We start from the raw sequence: 19,109 nt of genomic DNA on the forward strand, positions 1-19,109 counted from the left end.
GAGACGACATAAAGTACATACTGACATGTTTATTAGAGACACAATCACTAAACCAAAACATGTGATCATGTGATGAAGTAATAAGTAATGTGATGATGATGATGATGTAATGTGTAAACTAGATGATGATGATGATGAAGTAATAAGTAATGTAATGTGATGATGATGAAGATGAGAATAATGATGATGTAATGTGTAAACTAGATGATGATGATGATGATGATGAAGTAATAAGTAATGTGATGATGATGATGATGATGATGTAATGATGTAATGTGTAAACTAGATGATGATGATGATGAAGTAATAAGTAATGTGATGATGATGATAATGATGATGTAATAATGATGTAATGTGTAAACTAGATGATGATGATGATGAAGTAATAAGTAATGTGATGATGATGATAATGATGATGTAATAATGATGTAATGTGTAAACTAGATGATGATGATGATGATGAAGTAATAAGTAATGTGATGATGATGATGATGATGTAATAATGATGTAATGTGTAAACTAGATGATGATGATGATGATGATGATGATGAAGTAATAAGTAATGTAATGTGATAATGATGTAATGATGACGTAATGTGTAAACTAAATGATGATGATGATGATGATGAAGTAATAAGTAATGTAATGTGATGATGATGATGATGAGAATAATGATGATGTAATGTGTAAACTAGATGATGATGATGATGATGATGAAGTAATAAGTAATGTGATGATGATGATGTAATAATGATGTAATGTGTAAACTAGATGATGATGATGATGATGAAGTAATAAGTAATGTGATGATGATGATGATGATGATGTAATAATGATGTAATGTGTAAACTAGATGATGATGATGATGATGAAGTAATAAGTAATGTGATGATGATGATGATGATGATGTAATAATGATGTAATGTGTAAACTAGATGATGATGATGATGATGAAGTAATAAGTAATGTGATGATGATGATGATGTAATAATGATGTAATGTCATATCAGCAAAAGCTTTTTTAATGCTAAGTAAAGCAGTAAATCAGTTAATCAAGTGATGAAATAATAATATGATGAGGTAATGATGACGCAACCATGATGTGATGATGTAATGATGATGCGATATAGAAATTATGTAATGATGGTGCAATGACGTAATTATGATGTAATGATGTGGTGACAATTATGGAATGATGTAATTATGATGTAATGATATGATGATGTAATGGTGATGTAATAGTGATGTAATGATGATGTAATGATGTAATGGTGATGTAATGATGAAGTTATGATGTAATGATGTGGTGACAATTATGGAATGATGTAATTATGATGTAATGATATGATGATGTAATGGTGATGTAATAGTGATGTAATGATGATGTAATGATGTAATGGTGATGTAATGATGTAGTTATGATGTAATGATGTGGTGACAATTATGGAATGATGAGAGTATGGTGCAATGATATGATGATGTAATGGTGATATAATGATGATATAATGATGTAGTTATGATGTAATCATGTGGTGACAATTATGGAATGATGTAATAATGTAATGATATGATGATGTAATGGTGATGTAATGATTATGTATTAATGATGCTGTGATATAATAATGATGTAATGATGACACAATGATGTAATAGTAAAGTGATGATGTAATTATGTAATGATGCAATGATGTAATGATGATGTAATGGTGATCTAATGATGTGTCTGTGACAGAGGTAACTCACTCGTCTGCTGGACACCTGCTCATCCTTGGTAATTTCCTCTCTCCCTCCGCGAGGTAATACGGGCATCTGCCGCACCTCACTCTTATTCACACTCTTCCTGCGAACTGTGTGACTGAAATACACACACACACACACACACACACACACACACACACACACACACACACACACACACACACACACACACACACACACACGAGAAACACCCGACACTGTATTGTCCTGTAGTAGCAGGGTAAGTGTTGATGCTTGTTACGATATTTTGTGGGAAATGAGAGTACGAGTAGGCGGGGCATGTGGGAGTGGGTGGGGTATACATAAGTGGGCGTGGCTTGTGTATTGTGTAACCTGCGTGAGGGTAAAGGAATCATAATGAAGGTTTTGTAGCGTAGTAACTCCCTGTGTAACTCCATGAAGTGTTTCTCTTTTCGCTTTACAACCCAGGTGAAGTTTCCGTGTTTCAACTCGATACGGAACACAGCCGGCATGGCCTACACACACACACACACACACACACACACACACACACACACATATGGTGAACACAAAAGCATTTTATCTTTGTCTATTTTGCTTTAATGTGTGTGTGTGTGTGTGTGTGTGTGTTTGTCACACACCTTGGATGCACTCCTTTTGCCGGATGGATTAAATCGGTCCATGGCCCTGGTGAATCGCTCCACTTCCAGAACTCGGGCTGTAATCAGTTCAGTGGAAAGAAAAACTTGAGCTCCACTTTCTTTAAAGCCCACGGTCTCATAGATGCAGGAAAACGGGATATAGCACCGGTCTGAAAAAAAACAAACAAGACGCAATAGAAGTGATCAAAATAACTAAAACACAGCATTTCCATGGAAACCGGACGTGTTGTTCAGTGTTGTTCAGTGGCTGCTGGTTGCTCCGCGCTCGTCCGTATGGAGCCGTGTCTCTGGTCCTGACCTATTTGGCAGCATCTGTGAAACTTTACTCCCATTATCTGAACACCATGGTGTGTGAACCTGCAGGAGAAGAATCTGAGAATCCACAGTGTGTATGAGACAGAAATGGGAGAAAGCCCCTGTTTACGAGGCAAAAACTGACTTTTTGAGAGAAGTAACGTGTGAAGTTCCTTAAAAAACCTCGACCAGAAAGCCTGGTTAGCCTGTTGTTGGAATGCTAACGGCTAATCATTTCCATATAATTTGGGTATGCACAGTTACACAACCAGGCTGTAAGGAAGTACAAACGATTATTATGAATATTCTATAAACAAATGCAGCTAGTACACGGTGTATCTGCTCCAGCTGAAGAGAAGAGCTCGCGAGAGAGATCATCTGATGCATGACAGGAAAAGAGGGAGTGGTGGCATAAGGGTGAAGGTGCTGTGTTACATTTTACATTTACATTTATTTGGCAGATGCCCTTATCCAGAGCGACCTACATTTATGTACAATAATGCTAACAACTAAGCAGCTCTGGTTAAGGGCCTTGCATAAGGGCCCATGAAGTGGCAGCTAAGTGTGGCTGGGATTTGAACTCACCACCTTCGGGATCTTTGGATACCTTAAACACAACGCCACAACCTAACCATCTCTTGGATTACTGTGGTTGTGGGTTTTGAACCCCAGCCCTTGAGCCAGGCTCACACTCCAGGGACACGGTACCATGGCTGACCCCGAGTTCTGACTCCAGCTTCCTAACAAACTGAAAAGAATTTCACTGTACTGTAAAGTATATACGACAAATAATTGCTGTTCGCTTAACACCAAAGGACTGGTGATATGGGCCTGTGCTTCCAAACAGAGTATTAGTTTTGTAACATGCCAACAGATGGCAGCACAATGCTGCAAGCACAGACACAGGGAGCACCGACCTTCATAAGTCACTGTGCCAAAACTCATGATCCTGTGTACATCATGAGCAGTGCAACCGGTGCTAATCCGAGCACATGCGTTACCACGTCTGCTATTCTGACCACGTGTGCCCCGTCACCGAGCTCCTCCTCACAGGTGAGACAACATAGTCTTACTTTCACGTCCACCCCACTTGCCAGATCTGTCTCCTGCAGACTCCGCACTCTTCCCAAAGATAAAGTTCCAGCTCACCGTTTTGACACCGTTGTGGGGATCCAGTGTGAAGCGCAGAAGATACTCGACACGTTTCGAAAAGAAGACTTCCAGGACACGTTCCAGAAGAACACTGGGGGCGCTGTATTCATGTGTAAGGCAGTGGTTTTATACTGCCAAACTTAAAACTCAAACTTAAAACTATGACCGCAGTATTTTTTCGCGCAGTTTAAGGGAAATGCTACCTGTCTAAAATGCAGTGTCATTACTCGCCTTAACAGAACAGAAGAACAGTACGAGAAGTACCAGGAAGACAAGAAAATAAAAACAACAGCTTGTTCAACAATCTCTCTCTATCGGCAAAAACACAGTAGTGGAGCGGATTAGCGAGTTATCGAGTGACATTTATGATCATCTACTGGTACAATGAAAGTTAGAAAAGGAAAATGCAGATTCAGCAGTTGTTCTGCGCTGCACTGTGCAGCAAATGTCTGAAATATGAACGTCATGTTTGCTGTCCTGAAATGTTTTCAAAACATCAGGTAAAGGAGGAGTTTACAGCACCACCAGTTTTAGGGCCTTTTAGAAGAAATTGAGTCAACATATGGGGATGTGCTTCACTGAGGCGCGCTGGCTCAGCAGGGGCAATGTCCTGAAAAGATTTTTGAGTTAAGAGTAGAGGTGAAGAGATTCATGGAAGATGGCAGAATGGATGTTTCTTAGCTGAGGTGGACAGTGTCCCAAGTTTGTTGCAAATGGAACTTGCGCAACAGTGAGCTGATAACTAAATTGAGAGAGTCACAGGGAAAAGCAGACAAGACTGGACAGTTTCTGAGAGAATTACCTCCATGCTTCCCAGAGCTGTCCAAGGTGCTTACTCGGGTAATGTGCTTTTGTGGGAGCACATATCTGTGAGAGAAACTTTTCTCAACTATGAACTTCAATAAATGCAAGTACAGGTCCAGACTTAGTAATGCCCATCTTGAAGCTGTACTCAGAGTTTCAACTGTGACCTCCTTGAGGGCAAACGTGGCTCAGTTGTGTGAGCAGAAGCGCTGCCAGGTGTCTGGCAGGAAGTAGAATAGTGTGCAAATGGATTCAGGGATTGCATGTGTTCACTGCAAGTTTGTTAGTTCAGTGCAAGGTTTGGATAAATTATTCAAGTTAACTGTTAATACAGACGTTCCCCACCTTACGATCTAGTTACGAGTTCGAGTACGAGTTCATAGCATGGATTTGTTCATAAGTTGTTACTGTGTTCGTTATTGACTACGCATATCTCCCAATTATGTAGGAGCTATAAATACTGTCAAATAAACAATAAAATATACTAAAACTAATTACAATAATCAAAATACTGTATACAATATGTTGTATTAAGTATTAAAACATTAATATTAAAAAATTCATAAAAAAAATGTATTGGGCCGAGTCCAGTGTGCATCATGTGGATCATTACGGTCGACAGCTAGCTCGCGGCGGCTCTCCTCTGTTTCGACTTTTCCAAATTTCACTTTGAGGACAGGTTTGTTCATATCCACGAAAGCCCCTAAGGTGAATGTTCGTAAAGTGCGTCAGTATATATATATATATATATATATATAAAAACACTGCTGTTAACATTTTTTAAGTGTGACAAAAATATGTTAATAATAGAATGTGAAGTAAATGAGCACTAACATCTCAGCAAATAAAGAACATCTCCAGAAATATTGCACATCCTTGTTTTGTTAAATGTAAAAATGTCCCTCAAATGAGATGTCAATCACAGCAATGGCCACCAGCTAATTTGAGTTCGAGACCCCTGGTGTTAGGGGACTATTTTGAAGGTGTTTGTGTGGAAATGTAGATAAATAAAGTATTTTTTTTGTAAACAGAGCGAATCTCTAAAAAAAATTTTGATACCATCTCGTACGTACTGCTTAACACTGGATCATATATTTCTCTGAGAAGATGCAAAAAATATCAGACTCTTTAAAGCCTGAGAAAAAATGAGTTAATAAAAGAAAAGACTTTTAGAGAGAAATATTATTTAAAAAATTGGCACCTCACATCCTCACGTGTAATAAACATCAACAAATAATCAGGCTCTTTATTGTTACCTGTAATGTACATTATATTTGATTACACATGTCATTATGAAGGTTTCCTCTGCACCTGTTCTGGGTTATGAGGTTTTTCCTCAAACAAACACTGCAATACAATAACTGTGTCCTGAAAACGTTAATGAAATTCTCCACATCCTGTGTCTGTGCACCCATGCTGAAGAGATCAGCAGAACCAACAATCTGAAGAAAAGAAAAAAATCCTTGCAGTGTGTACGGTGTGTGAGCGCAGAGTGAAGATACTGAGGGGGTGGAAAACACCTTGCATTGACGCAAGTTACGGTAAGAGGCCAGGACGTGTCGAGGCACGTTGTTTCTACAGAAGTTTCCGGCATTTTTAAAACCGCAATTACACGACTGTCTGTCTGTATCATGCACTTTGTCCCGAAGTTCATCTCTAATGAGCGAGGCAATGGTGTCTAGAGCAAGGAAGAAACGTAGAGAGGAACCAAGGTCTAACGAGAACTCATTCTCAGGTGCAGCAAACGGCTTCCAGTTACAGAGAATTCCATCCAGAGGTCGGGTGTGTTATCTCAAACATCTCACTATTAAACTTTACTTGTACTCGTCATGGTTTTGTTTTCGTAGCAAACAGGATGAGCAGGTCAGCGCCGAGGTCTGGTCCCATGTGCAGCACAAACTACAAACTACTATTTCTGTCTTCATTCAAACTCTTCATTTAAATACACCAAGCTCTTTACGCCATTTCTGATTCCGGTTAAGGATCCAATTAAAGGAAACCCTGAATGAGTCTGATTACAGATTAGTGCCTGAGGTACTGATCATTAAAGATCACAGCGAGGGTGATTATCAAGCCGCAATCCCACAATCCCACAGTTCTACATTCAAACCAGAGAAAAGAGCACGTACAGCTGACCAGTGGTGGATGAAGTACACAAAGCATTTGTTTAAGTAAAACCAGAGATTCACTCGGGAAAACAGGACTCCAGAAAAAGTAAAAGTGTCCCTTTAAACTTTCACTTGAGTAAAAGTACAAACCTTTAAATTGCACTTATTATCCTATGATCATTTTTATCACAAGACTCTTCACTTAATCACCTCAGTTTCTGTGTAAAGACTCGAATGTGACTCTCAGCACACTGATCTATTAATAGAATGAGATTAAAGACTCAAACACTGATTGATTTCTATTACAATCATCATGAACACAAAACCTTCTTTTAAACTATTTCAATAAAAATTACACAAATAAATCACGTGTGTTGTGTTGAGTTTGAGTCTGGAGTTTCTTCATCATTTATTCCTCTCTCGACCTCCTCCCACGCTCGACCCTGATTGGCTACGTTTTTATCCTCATACATAAAAAGGAACGACTGATTTCACAAAAGTAGGAGATTTGAAATGTAGTGAAGTTACAGTACAAAATCTCCACAAATGGAAACACTTGAGTAAAATACAGATACACAAAAAAACTTCTTAAATACAGTAATGAAAATCACTGTGCTCAGAGAAACCAGAGTCAGCATTTCATTCTAATAAACTTATTACATTTCACCAAGAAGCCGCACATTCTACAGCTGTTCTCTAATCCAACACTGGAAATCAGAGACAGAACTTCACTCAAATGGACTGAAGAGTGATCAGCAGTTTCAGCGACAGTGGTGAGATTCTCTGACTGTAGGAGAAAAGATCCAGAGGAACAGATGAGGCTGTAGGGGGTCAATATGAGACGATGGTGCGGATTAGATCAAACATGGAAGAGAAGGAGCAATAAGGGCAGTTAGATGTGTGCTGGGAATAGAATTAGTTGTGGATCCTCAGGTCCTGGTCCTGAAGATGGTGACTGAAGTGTGTAGCAACAAGATGAAGATGATGTGTGCCAAAATCTGGAATGGTTTGTTGGTGAAGTTTAGAGATGCTCTAATTGGGCTGAATGGTTTGTTGGTGAAGTTTAGAGATGCTCTAATTGGGCTGAATGGTTTGTTGGTGAAGTTTAGAGATGCTCTAATTGGGCTGAATGGTTTGTTGGTGAAGTTTAGAGATGCTCTAATTGGGCTGAATGGTTTGTTGGTGAAGTTTAGAGATGCTCTAATTGGGCTGAATGGTTTGTTGGTGAAGTTTAGAGATGCTCTAATTGGGCTGAATGGTTTGTTGGTGAAGTTTAGAGATGCTTGGCTTCCTCATTTTAAACACGAAATTCAAAGGTTATGATCAGAAACATACTTCTATATGAGGCTCAAATTTGTGGTTGTGTTAAAGCATTGACAGCATTTGGCACAAAATTGGTTCCTCAGACCCTCCACAATTACTTAATAAATTTCACACCTTTCACCAGACTGTTCTATGGGCTGCCAGAGACCTCTTAATCAGAAGGAGAAGAGCGTAGAAAAACAAGCACATCACCCGACTGAGAAATATCATTTCTCCAGGGGTTCCGGGTCTGCCCTGGAGTCTCCTCCAACTGTGGGAAGTTCTGGATCAGCAAGCATTCTTGTAAACATCAGTTGTCTCTAATAGATTCTGAGATGAAGCAGCTTTACTTTAAGGTTCTGGATTGCCAAGATCCTAATCTAATCAAAAAGAGCCTGCAGAGGAACCTGTTTTCCACATCATGCACTCGTGACTTTATTCTGCTAGTAATATAAAATATTCACACTTGAACAATATGTTATATCTGCAGGCTCTGGTCAGGATGTAACGTTCCATCATAGGCCAGTAGGTCTGCTCTCTAGTGCTCATGTTCCTACAAAGGTCAGAACAAACTCTGAACTTTACATGCAGGTCATTGAGTTGGAGATGAATCGTTTCCCGCTTGATGTCTACTAATCCAACTCTGAGACATTTACCTCAACAATCATCACTGCACTGCATTTAAAATATTCACATATTCAACATGTTAATTTCACTTCTCTAAAACTCCAAACCAACTGGACCACAATTCTTTCCTGCTTCCTGTTTTTCAGTTTATTTGGTTTTAGTTCCTGTCCCAGTTTTAGACAAGTCTGAAATTCGAGCTGGGTCAGTTCACACCGAGGTGTTGCTGAACGTCCCAGATTTCTGGTCAACCTTTCTTTATTTGTTCCCTCTGACCTAGAACTGAAGTCTGCAACGGGTTTGGGGAATTTTAACATCACCGTGTTCAAGCCATGTTCCTGTCTCAGGAACCATGCTCAGGATTTCATATCTCCAGAAATATCATTTCTAGTCACATGACAATTGGAAAAAATGAAGACAAACTCATTTTCTATCTGTGAACACGTGCAATTCAGCACAGAAAGAAAGGTTTCTGTTAGAAGATCCTCAAAACATTCAAAAGTCCCAAATGTAAGTAATATTAGGGGATTCCAATAAAAATGAAAAGAAAAGAAAAACCCGAGACATGCAGCAGCACCCCTGTCTGAAGCGACATGGAACGACCCAGATTTACCGCTTTAATGCATTTAAAGTACATTTATAATGAGATATAAATCAATAAAATTATGAATATAGACTAAGTTCTATATCTCACCGGGATCGAAGTCTGCATCCTCGACATCCTCTTCGTCAAAGCAGAGCTCCTGAGGATCTAAACTCTCCACCACGTCGCTCATTCTCACAGACTTCTGCTCACTGCCTGTGTCTGTTTATATACACACACACACACACACACACACACACACACACACACACACACACACACACACACACACAGATACCAGGTCATGCAAACCTTAAAAAATTACAACAAAACAAACAATCGCACTATTATTATAAATAAACTGGAAGTGTGCGTTTTATTTTAAACTGCAGAATATGAAATGCTAATTTTCAGTGTTTTTTAAACCACATTGATCAGTGATTTGGTCTTCAGAAACATACAGTGAGTAAAATAAGTATTTGAACACTCTGCTATTTTGCAAGTTCTCCCACTTAGAAATCATGGAGGGGTCTGAAATTGTCATCGTAGGTGCATGTCCACTGTGAGAGACATAATCTAAAAATAAAAATTCAGAAATCACAATATATGATTTTTAAACTATTTATTTGTATGATACAGCTGCAAATAAGTATTTGAACACCTGTCTATCAGCTGGAACTCTGACCCTCAAAGACCTGTTAGTCTGCCTTTAAAATGTCCACCTCCACTACATTTATTATCCTAAATTAGATGCACCTGTTTGAGGTCGTTAGCTGCATAAAGACACCTGTCCACCCTATACAATCAGTAAGAATCCAACTACTAACATGGCCAAGACCAAAGAGCTGTCCAGAGACACTAGAGACAAAATTGTGCACCTTCACAAGGCTGGAAAGGGCTACGGGGAAACTGCCAAGCAGCTTGGTGAAAAAAGGTCCACTGTTGGAGCAATCATTAGAAAATGGAAGAAGCTAAACATGACTGTCAATCTCCCTCAGACTGGAGCTCCATGCAAGATCTCACCTCGTGGGGTCTCAATGATCCTAAGGAAGTTGAGAAATCAACCCAGAACTACACGGCAGGAGCTGGTCAATGACCTGAAAAGAGCTGGGACCACCGTTTCCAAGGTTACTGTTGGTAATACACTAAGACGTCATGGTTTGAAATCATGCATGGCACGGAAGGTTCCCCTGCTTAAACCAGCACATGTCCAGGCATGGCTTAAGTTTGCCAATGACCATTTGGATGATCCAGAGGAGTCATGGGAGAAAGTCATGTGGTCAGATGAGACCAAAATAGAAGTTTTGGGTCATAATTCCACTAAACGTGTTTGGAGGAAGAAGAATGATGAGTACCATCCCAAGAACACCATCCCTACTGTGAAGCATGGGGGTGGTAGCATCATGCTTTGGGGGTGTTTTTCTGCACATGGGACAGGGCGACTGCACTGTATTAAGGAGAGGATGACCGGGACCATGTATTGCGAGATTTTGGGAAACAACCTCCTTCCCTCAATTAGAGCATTGAAGATGGGTCGAGGCTGGGTCTTCCAACATGACAATGACCCGAAGCACACAGCCAGGATAACCAAGGAGTGGCTCTGTAAGAAGCATATCAAGGTTCTGGCGTGGCCTAGCCAGTCTCCAGACCTAAACCCAATAGAGAATCTTTGGAGGGAGCTTAAACTCTGTGTTTCTCAGCGTCAGGCCAGAAACCTGACTGATCTAGAGAAGATCTGTGTGGAGGAGTGGGCCAAAATCCCTCCTGCAGTGTGTGCAAACCTGGTGAAAAACTACAGGAAACGTTTGACCTCTGTAATTGCAAACAAAGGCTCCTGTACCAAATATTAACATTGACTTTCTCAGGTGTTCAAATACTTATTTGCAGCTGTATCATACAAATAAATAGTTACAAAATCATACATTGTGATTTCTGGATTTTTTTTTTAGATTATGTCTCTCACAGTGAACATGCACCTACGATGACAATTTCAGACCCTCCATGATTTCTAAGTGGGAGAACTTGCAAAATAGCAGAGTGTTCAAATACTTATTTTCCTCACTGTACATATTCCAGTGATTTGGTCTTCAGAAACAAGTGATCATTGATTTGGTAAAAAGCCTGTATTCCACACATTATATTTTAGAGTAGAATACAATGGTTTTATATCGTAAATTCTTAGAATTTTAAGATCGGAGCACAGGGTCAGTCATGATACACAGCGTTAAGAGCAAAACCTAACAGTGATACTGGACCTTGAGCTCCTGACACTTTGATCAGTAACTAGAGCTCACTGCTCACCAGAACCATGAGGAACCATGGTGAGCAGTAAATGGTTGGTGGGAACCATGGTGACAGTGATTGGTTGGTAGGAAACATGGTGAGCAGTGATTGGTTGGTGGGAACCATGGTGACAGTGATTGGTTGGTAGGAAACATGGTGAGCAGTGATTGGTTGGTGGGAACCATGGTGACAGTGATTGGTTGGTAGGAAACATGGTGAGCAGTGATTGGTTGGTGGGAACCATGGTGACAGTGATTGGTTGGTAGGAAACATGGTGAGCAGTGATTGGTTGGTGGGAACCATGGTGACAGTGATTGGTTGGTAGGAAACATGGTGAGCAGTGATTGGTTGGTGGTCTCTATCGTGTCTGAATACAGATTTTCTCACTGTAGTGAGCACTAGTTCCTGGCACTCTGTCAAATGATGATAGAAATAAAGCCAAACCATCAGAAATGTCACTGACACATGGTTAGCATCAACCGCGGAGAGATCACTAATTCTATTGTGTAGCTTAGCAGCGTTTACACAACACGCCATATACAACAACCTGAGTATGAAATAAACACAGATCTTACCGTTTAAACATTCTGCTCCACTTCTGCTCTCTTTCTAAACCTTTCTGGTTTTTCCCGTAACCATCCTGGACACGAGTTCAGATCGGGAGCATGACCTTTCCAACCCAAAAGAAAAAACATGGATATTTCAGCTTTGTTCGTTTTAAGCGTAGCAGCAATGAGAGTGTGAGAACGTTCTGCTGAGGGACAGTGAGAGTGAAATCCTAAGCATTTCCTGTCCTGCAGGAACATGCAGGAACATGTGAAGGAATCTCAGGGTCAAGACACGGCCCAGAGTCTCCAGGTTCAAATAAAGAGAAAGAAAAACATAGAAGAAAGAAAATAGACTACTTTTATTCCTCTACAGCGTATTTCATTACACTTCTGTAGTTTTCTTTCAAATAAAAATAATAATAAATAATTTCAACACATGTTCACCTCCCACAGAGTTTCTGACCTTAGAGCTCCGGCTGAGAGACAGCTACTGTGTGTGTGTGTGTGTGTGTGTGTGTGTGTGTGTGTGTTTCCTCAGTTTTAAGACATAAGGGATATCAGCTGTTACTACCTGTCAATGACTTCCTGTCTACGTTACTGTTGGAGAGCCGTGTAATGTCGAGTTTTAAATCCCATTTAATTGATCACATCACTGCTTTAACTACTTCTATAGTTTGGAATGTCCTTGAATCGTCCTTGTGAAGCTCCACCAATCCTTCTATCTAAAGCCATCTGTGGTCCCACCCTTTACTACTGATATCTAAATTTTTCCACTTGGCCCTGGAAGGTCAACAGACGTTAAAAAAATGTGCATGTGCTTCTGACTGATGACATCTGACCTGTGAGCCAATAGGCAACCAGAAGGACTCTGTTGTAGGGGCGTAAAAAGTGCTAGCCATCATAACCTAATATTCTCTCCAGAATCACAATTAAAAATCTTTGCAGACCCGAAGCTCATTTCCTGATCAGAAAAGAGCTACATACAATATTCCAGCTGTTTTAACCATAATCACAATAAACCACTGAAACCACTGTGTTGTACTGAGGGTTCAAACAGGTTCCTCATTGGATAATTGAGCGTATTTTTAAGAATGGGTTCTTACTCAGGTTGAATATAGAAACACTTTGTTGAAGAACCTCAGAAGGATGGGTGAAAAAGTGTGCTTCATGGTTCTTGGATGTTTCTTCTGAACTCATGAAGGTTCCCAATTAGAAAGACTTCTAAGTAAGACTTTTTTTTGGAGGACAAGAATCATAAACTATTTCTAATAAATAGTTTATATCTAAATATAATAATTAATTAGCTCCAGAACTCCAAAACGTTTTTAATCTTCTCTGTGTGGTTTATTCTGGATGAACCTTAGACTAGTGTGTGAAGTGTGTGTGGATCTCACACACTTACTGCACACACACACACACTTGACTGACTGTACTTTGCTCCCACGATAAATGTTGTTACAGCAGTGTGTGTATATAGTAATCTAGTTGCATAAGTATACACGCCCTGGAATGACTGGGTTGTTTTACCAACTTTGATATTGAGGTCGGATCGTAGGCGCCGATAACCGATTAATCAACTGATCGTTTTTAAAATGGATACAAACAAACATAACACTTCATGTAAAATAGTACTGACTTTATTACAAAAAAACAACATATAAAGAGTATCATGAAAATGAATGAAATTAGAGTATATATTCATTACGTTAATAAATATCATTAGATAATTAATAATTGATAAATATAAAATAGCGCTTTCCGTGCAGCACGTCGTCTCGCATGCAAAAACAATCAGCACGTGGCATCAGTTATTTGCCTCTAGAGGCCGCTCTCGTAATGACAGGGGACAAGAAGCCGGAAAAACTATCAGTATGAATTTTTGCCTATAGCTGATAGTTCCAGTGATCAACTATCAGTGCCGATTAATCAACAAAACCGATGAATCAGTCGACCTTTATTGAAGAACCTAAAGATTTGTTTGACACTAGTGTTTTTGGGTCTATATCTTGACATAAATATTATTCTCCCACTCTTTCAGGCAAAAACATTGTTTATCCATTTCACTGCAAGTCACGCCACAGATTTACAACTTGTATTCTGGCACAGTCATTCAAAAACCATCCATCTTACTCTGGTGAAGTCGTTTATCTGATGATTTGGATGCATTTTTCAAATTGTTGTCATGCTAAAAGTTAAGCCAGTCATTATAGTTACACAACTCAGGTCACTCTTAGTGCAGGTCTCAAGCCCGAGTAAATATGGATGTTTGTGTTATGAAGGACATCCAGCGTAAAACATGTGCTAAATTAAATATGTGGATCAGGAATCAGAATTTCATAGCGGATCGGTCGAGGCCCGGGTTACCAACAACCACCACAGGTATCATTAACCAACAGGGTACCGGTGTAAATTGTGCTGCTGTTGGCTGAAGGAGGAGAAGGAGAGGAGGAAGACGTCTACAGAGACAGCAGGGGAAGAGAAGTGTAGGAGAGTGGAGGTTCGGGTTGGTACTTTAAATGTTGGTACTATGACGGGTAAAGGGAGAGAGGGAGCTGATATGATGGAGAGGAGAAAGGTAGATGTGTTGTGTGTTCAGGAGACGAAGTGGAAAGGGAGTAAGAGCAGGAACATTGGAGGTGGGTTTAAACTGTTCTATCATGGTGTGGATGGAAAGAGAAATGGTGTAGGGGGGATTCTGAAGGAAGAGTACAGTAAAAGTGTAGTGGAGGTGAAGAGAGTTTCTGATAGGGTGATGAACGTGAAGCTGGAAGGTGAAGGGATGATGATAAATGTCATCAGTGTTTATGCTCTACAAGTCGGCTGTAAGATGGAGGAGAAGGAAAAATTCTGGAGTGAGTTAGATGAAGTGGTAGAAGGTGAACCTAGGTGATGGTAGGCATGGTCTTAAGGAGAGGAATGTGGAAGGGCAGATGGTGGTAGATTTTGCTAAAAGGATGGAAATGGCAGTGGTGAACACGTATTTTAAGAAGAAGGAGGATCATAGGGTGACGTATAAGAGTGGAGGAAGGTGCACACAGGTGGACTATGTTTTATGTAGGAGGTGGAGCTGGAGGTAGTAGAGCTAAAGATGTGAGATGTTCATTGTGTGATGACGATGGACAGTGCATGTAGGATGTTTTGAAGACAAGGTGGGGGAGGTGAGATTGAGATGGTTTGGACATGTGCAGAGGAGGGACATGGCGTATATCAGTAGGAGAATGCTGAAAATGAAGACACCAGGAAGGAGGAAAAGAGGAAGACCAAGGGGGAGGTTTATGGATGTGGTGAAGGAAGACATGCAGGTAGTTGGTTTGAAAGAAGCAGATGTAGAGGACAGGGGGTATGGAGACAGATGATCCACTGTGGCGCCCCCTAATGAAAGTTGAAATTTTATCTTATTTCAGCTTACGAGCAAACATCTGAAGATATTGTGCTAAACTCTTTTGTGAAAAGTCTCAGTTCTGGCAGAACGTACGCAGCTTAAGGGCATCATGCCGCCACCACCATGCTTCACCATGAGCACACTGTTAGTACTGTTATTGTAGATTTATTATGCCGTGTGCAATAAATTCCATCAGAAGATATTTACCGTGTGTGTGTGTGTGTGTGTGTGTGTGTGTGTGTGCCAGTCTGAGTTTTATTTTCCCAGCTAGTATTGTACCTCACACAATCACACTATACACACACATGTATTGTAACGTACACACACGGTTCACTTTATATTGAGGACAGAAAAGGTTCTGACATCACAAATACCGGTCTGTTATACAGGAGACTTTTATATCCACTGTTCTTTCCATAAACACACACTTCCTCTGTCTAAACTAAAAACACACCTTAAAACACACTCTGCTCATATACACGCACACACACACACAGTAGATGAACACACTGCCCCAGAGAAGCACACTTTATCACCTAAACACACACACACACACACACACACTACAGTGACAGTTATATGCTTATAACACACACACACACACACACACACACACACACACACACACACAGCAGTGACAGTTATATGCTTATAACACACACACACACACACACACACACACACACACACAGCAGTGACAGTTATATGCTTATAACACACACACACACACACACACACACACACACACACACACACTACAGTGACCATTCACCTTCACTGTTGTTTTCTGTAAAGCTGCTTTGAGACAATGTCTGTTGTGAAAAGCGCTATACAAATAAACTTGACTTGACTTGACTTGACAGTTATATGCTTATAACACACACACACACACACACACACACACACACACACACACACACACTACAGTGACAGTTATATGCTTATAACACACACACACACACACACACACACATACACATACACACACACTACAGTGACAGTTATATGCTTATAACACACACGCACACACACATAAAATTACGGAAAAGTTTGGTAAAGTATGTCAGTCTGTGTGTGTGTGTGTGTGTGTGTGTGTGTGTGTGTGTGTGTGTGTGTGTGTGTGTGTGTGGTACAAACACATAAAAGAAAACAAAAGACTGACCTGCGCGTGCACGATACTGTTTTTCAAATCCAGATCAAATACACACACTTACACACAAATGCGTATTTACAAACAGATGAACGAACTAAACACACTCTCATATACCCTCTCTCTCACACACACACACACACACACACACACACACACTCAGTGCAACTCGGGAAGGTTGGTGACTGAACGCTGGTGATCTCATACAGGCCAAAAGTCTCTGTGAGGGGGCGGGGCTTTCGGGCCAGCTTTACCTGTCAATCATCCCTCACCACCAATCAGATTATCCCGCCCAGTGTCTCAATGAATGCGGGACAGAGAGAGAGAGAGAGAGAGAGAGAGAGAGAGAGAGAGAGAGAGAGAGAGAGAAGAGAGAGAGAGAAAGAGAAAGAGAGAGAGAGAGAGAGAGAAAGAGAAAGAGAAAGAGAGAGAGAGGGGAAGAGAGAGAGAGAGAGAGAGAGAGGGGAAGAGAGAGAGAGAGAGAGGGTGAGAAAGAGAGAGAGAGAGAGAGAGAGAGAGAGAGAGAGAGAGAGAGAAAGAGAGAGAGAGAGAGAGAGAGAGACTGACTTTTACAATCCGTTATTTAACATAAGACTTAACATAAGTCACGTTATGTTCTGGATGGTTTCAGGTATCAGGACATAAAAGTCAAATAAACAAATAAAAAATATTAATTAGACATCAGTAAAATAAGACAATGAGAGTTAAAGATGGAGGTTAATGTGATTATTTAACTGAGTTCTGGTGCAAAGTACAATTCTTTTTCTTTTAATGAACACAGAGCTTCTCCACAACACCACACATCCTCGAACATCTCCAGATCCTGCAGACTCTTATAAAAGACAGCAAATCCTGGATTATGTAAGGCTGGAGAAGATTCTAGCGGCATCACAGTCAGTGTTTTGAGCCATTTAGTTTTTTCTGCTCAGGTATATCACCATTTTTGCTTCAGCAAAAATAAAATGAATTAACTGACACATGAACCTGTTTCTCCTGACGCACTTAAAACCCAGAATAAAACCCTGGAGAGTAAAAGTCACATTCAAAGAACTTAAAATACCTTAAATACCTTAAAAAACCTCAAACAGTGACTGTAACCTGGAGCAGTAAGTAAAAGTGTGAAAAACAGTTTCCCTCTGTGAGTCCTGTAGAACATCAGGGTTTAAAACTGAAATTAAAGAGATCACAGAGATGATGAAGTGTAAAATCCTCCACTGAAGGTCAGCAGCTTATTTAGTTAATGGTGGTTTGTACAGTGTCTCCACTCTGCTTTAATATCAGCATTAAAACCCAGAACATTTCTCCACTAGGGGTCCACCCACCCACTCAGTTTATTGTGAGGAGCACATAAACCACCATTGACCTTCAGTAAACTCAACTTCCCTGTACAGCACCCTGATCATGGCTCTGAAAACAGAGTTGAACCCAAAGATTTCCAGCACCTTCCACAAATATTCATGCTCAACCCGGTCAAAAGCCTTTTCCTGGTCTAGGAGAATCAGACCAGTCTTTACACCCAGTAGCCTGGAGACGTCCAAAATGTCACGAATTAGGTACATGTGGTCAAAAATCGACCTGCTATCGATAGTGACGATATCGATATCTATCGATAGTGACCATCTAGAGGTCAGCGTTCATAATTATATATAGGATTAATTCATTCATTTTCTCCCGCTTATCCATAATTCGGGTCACAGGGGCAGCAGTCTAAGCAGACCCCCGCCTCGACTGCTGCCCAATCCTTACAGCACCATCCCTTACGGTCCCTCCTGCAGGTGGTGAGCCCACGGGAAGAATTATATATAAGATGTATAAGAAATTGTTTTATAAAATAAAACGTTATTATTAATAATAATAATAATAATAATAAATAATAAAAAAATATATATAATAATAAAAATGTGTGTGTGTGTGTGTGTGTGTGTGTGTGTAGAGGAGTGTTTGTGCATCCATTACTTAAGTAGAAGTACAGATACTCATGGTTTAAAATATTTGGGTAAAAGTTGAAGTACTGATTATACTTTTTTACTTAAGTGAAAGTAAAGAAGTCTTGGCTCTGACATTTACTCAAGTAAAAAGTAGTTATTACTTATACCTGTTTTAGCTGTTAACTGGCTCTCGATAGATAGATAGATAGATAGATAGATAGATAGATAGATAGATAGATAGATAGATAGATAGATAGATAGATAGATAGATAGATAGATAGATAGATAGATAGATAGATAGATAATTGTCATTGCATAGTGCAGGTACACAGCAACGAAATGCAGTTTGGCATCTACCAGAAGTGCAAAAAGAAGCAATCGTGCAAAAGTGCAGATAAACATGTATCATATGTACAGCATGTGATATGTATGTAAGCATATGTACAGTGATTAAATATAAAGGCTGTATCAGTGCAGAGACGTGTGGACAGCATTAAGAGCCTTTGCTATGTTTCCACACGGACAGTTAATGAGGTGATACCGGAGAAACTGCACCTCTTCAAGTCAAGT

General features: G+C 40.1%; 1 protein-coding gene across 1 annotated transcript in view; it reads right to left on the minus strand.

The window, feature by feature from the left end:
• Positions 1-16,857, minus strand: part of pld1a (phospholipase D1a) — a 41,797-nt gene extending 24,940 nt beyond the window's left edge. The window contains exons 1-6 of the mRNA XM_083547832.1: positions 16,624-16,857; positions 12,107-12,201; positions 9,360-9,470; positions 2,361-2,530; positions 2,092-2,234; positions 1,744-1,855 (exon numbers count right to left, since the gene is read on the minus strand). Coding sequence (XP_083403958.1) covers positions 1,744-1,855; positions 2,092-2,234; positions 2,361-2,530; positions 9,360-9,441 — 507 coding nt within the window. The 5' untranslated portion in view covers positions 9,442-9,470; positions 12,107-12,201; positions 16,624-16,857. The remainder of the gene's footprint in view (positions 1-1,743; positions 1,856-2,091; positions 2,235-2,360; positions 2,531-9,359; positions 9,471-12,106; positions 12,202-16,623) is intronic.
• Between the last annotated feature and the right edge of the window lie 2,252 nt (positions 16,858-19,109).

The sequence above is a fragment of the Silurus aristotelis genome, assembly GCF_946808225.1.
Source record: "Silurus aristotelis genome assembly, chromosome: 8".
Taxonomy (NCBI): domain Eukaryota; kingdom Metazoa; phylum Chordata; class Actinopteri; order Siluriformes; family Siluridae; genus Silurus; species Silurus aristotelis.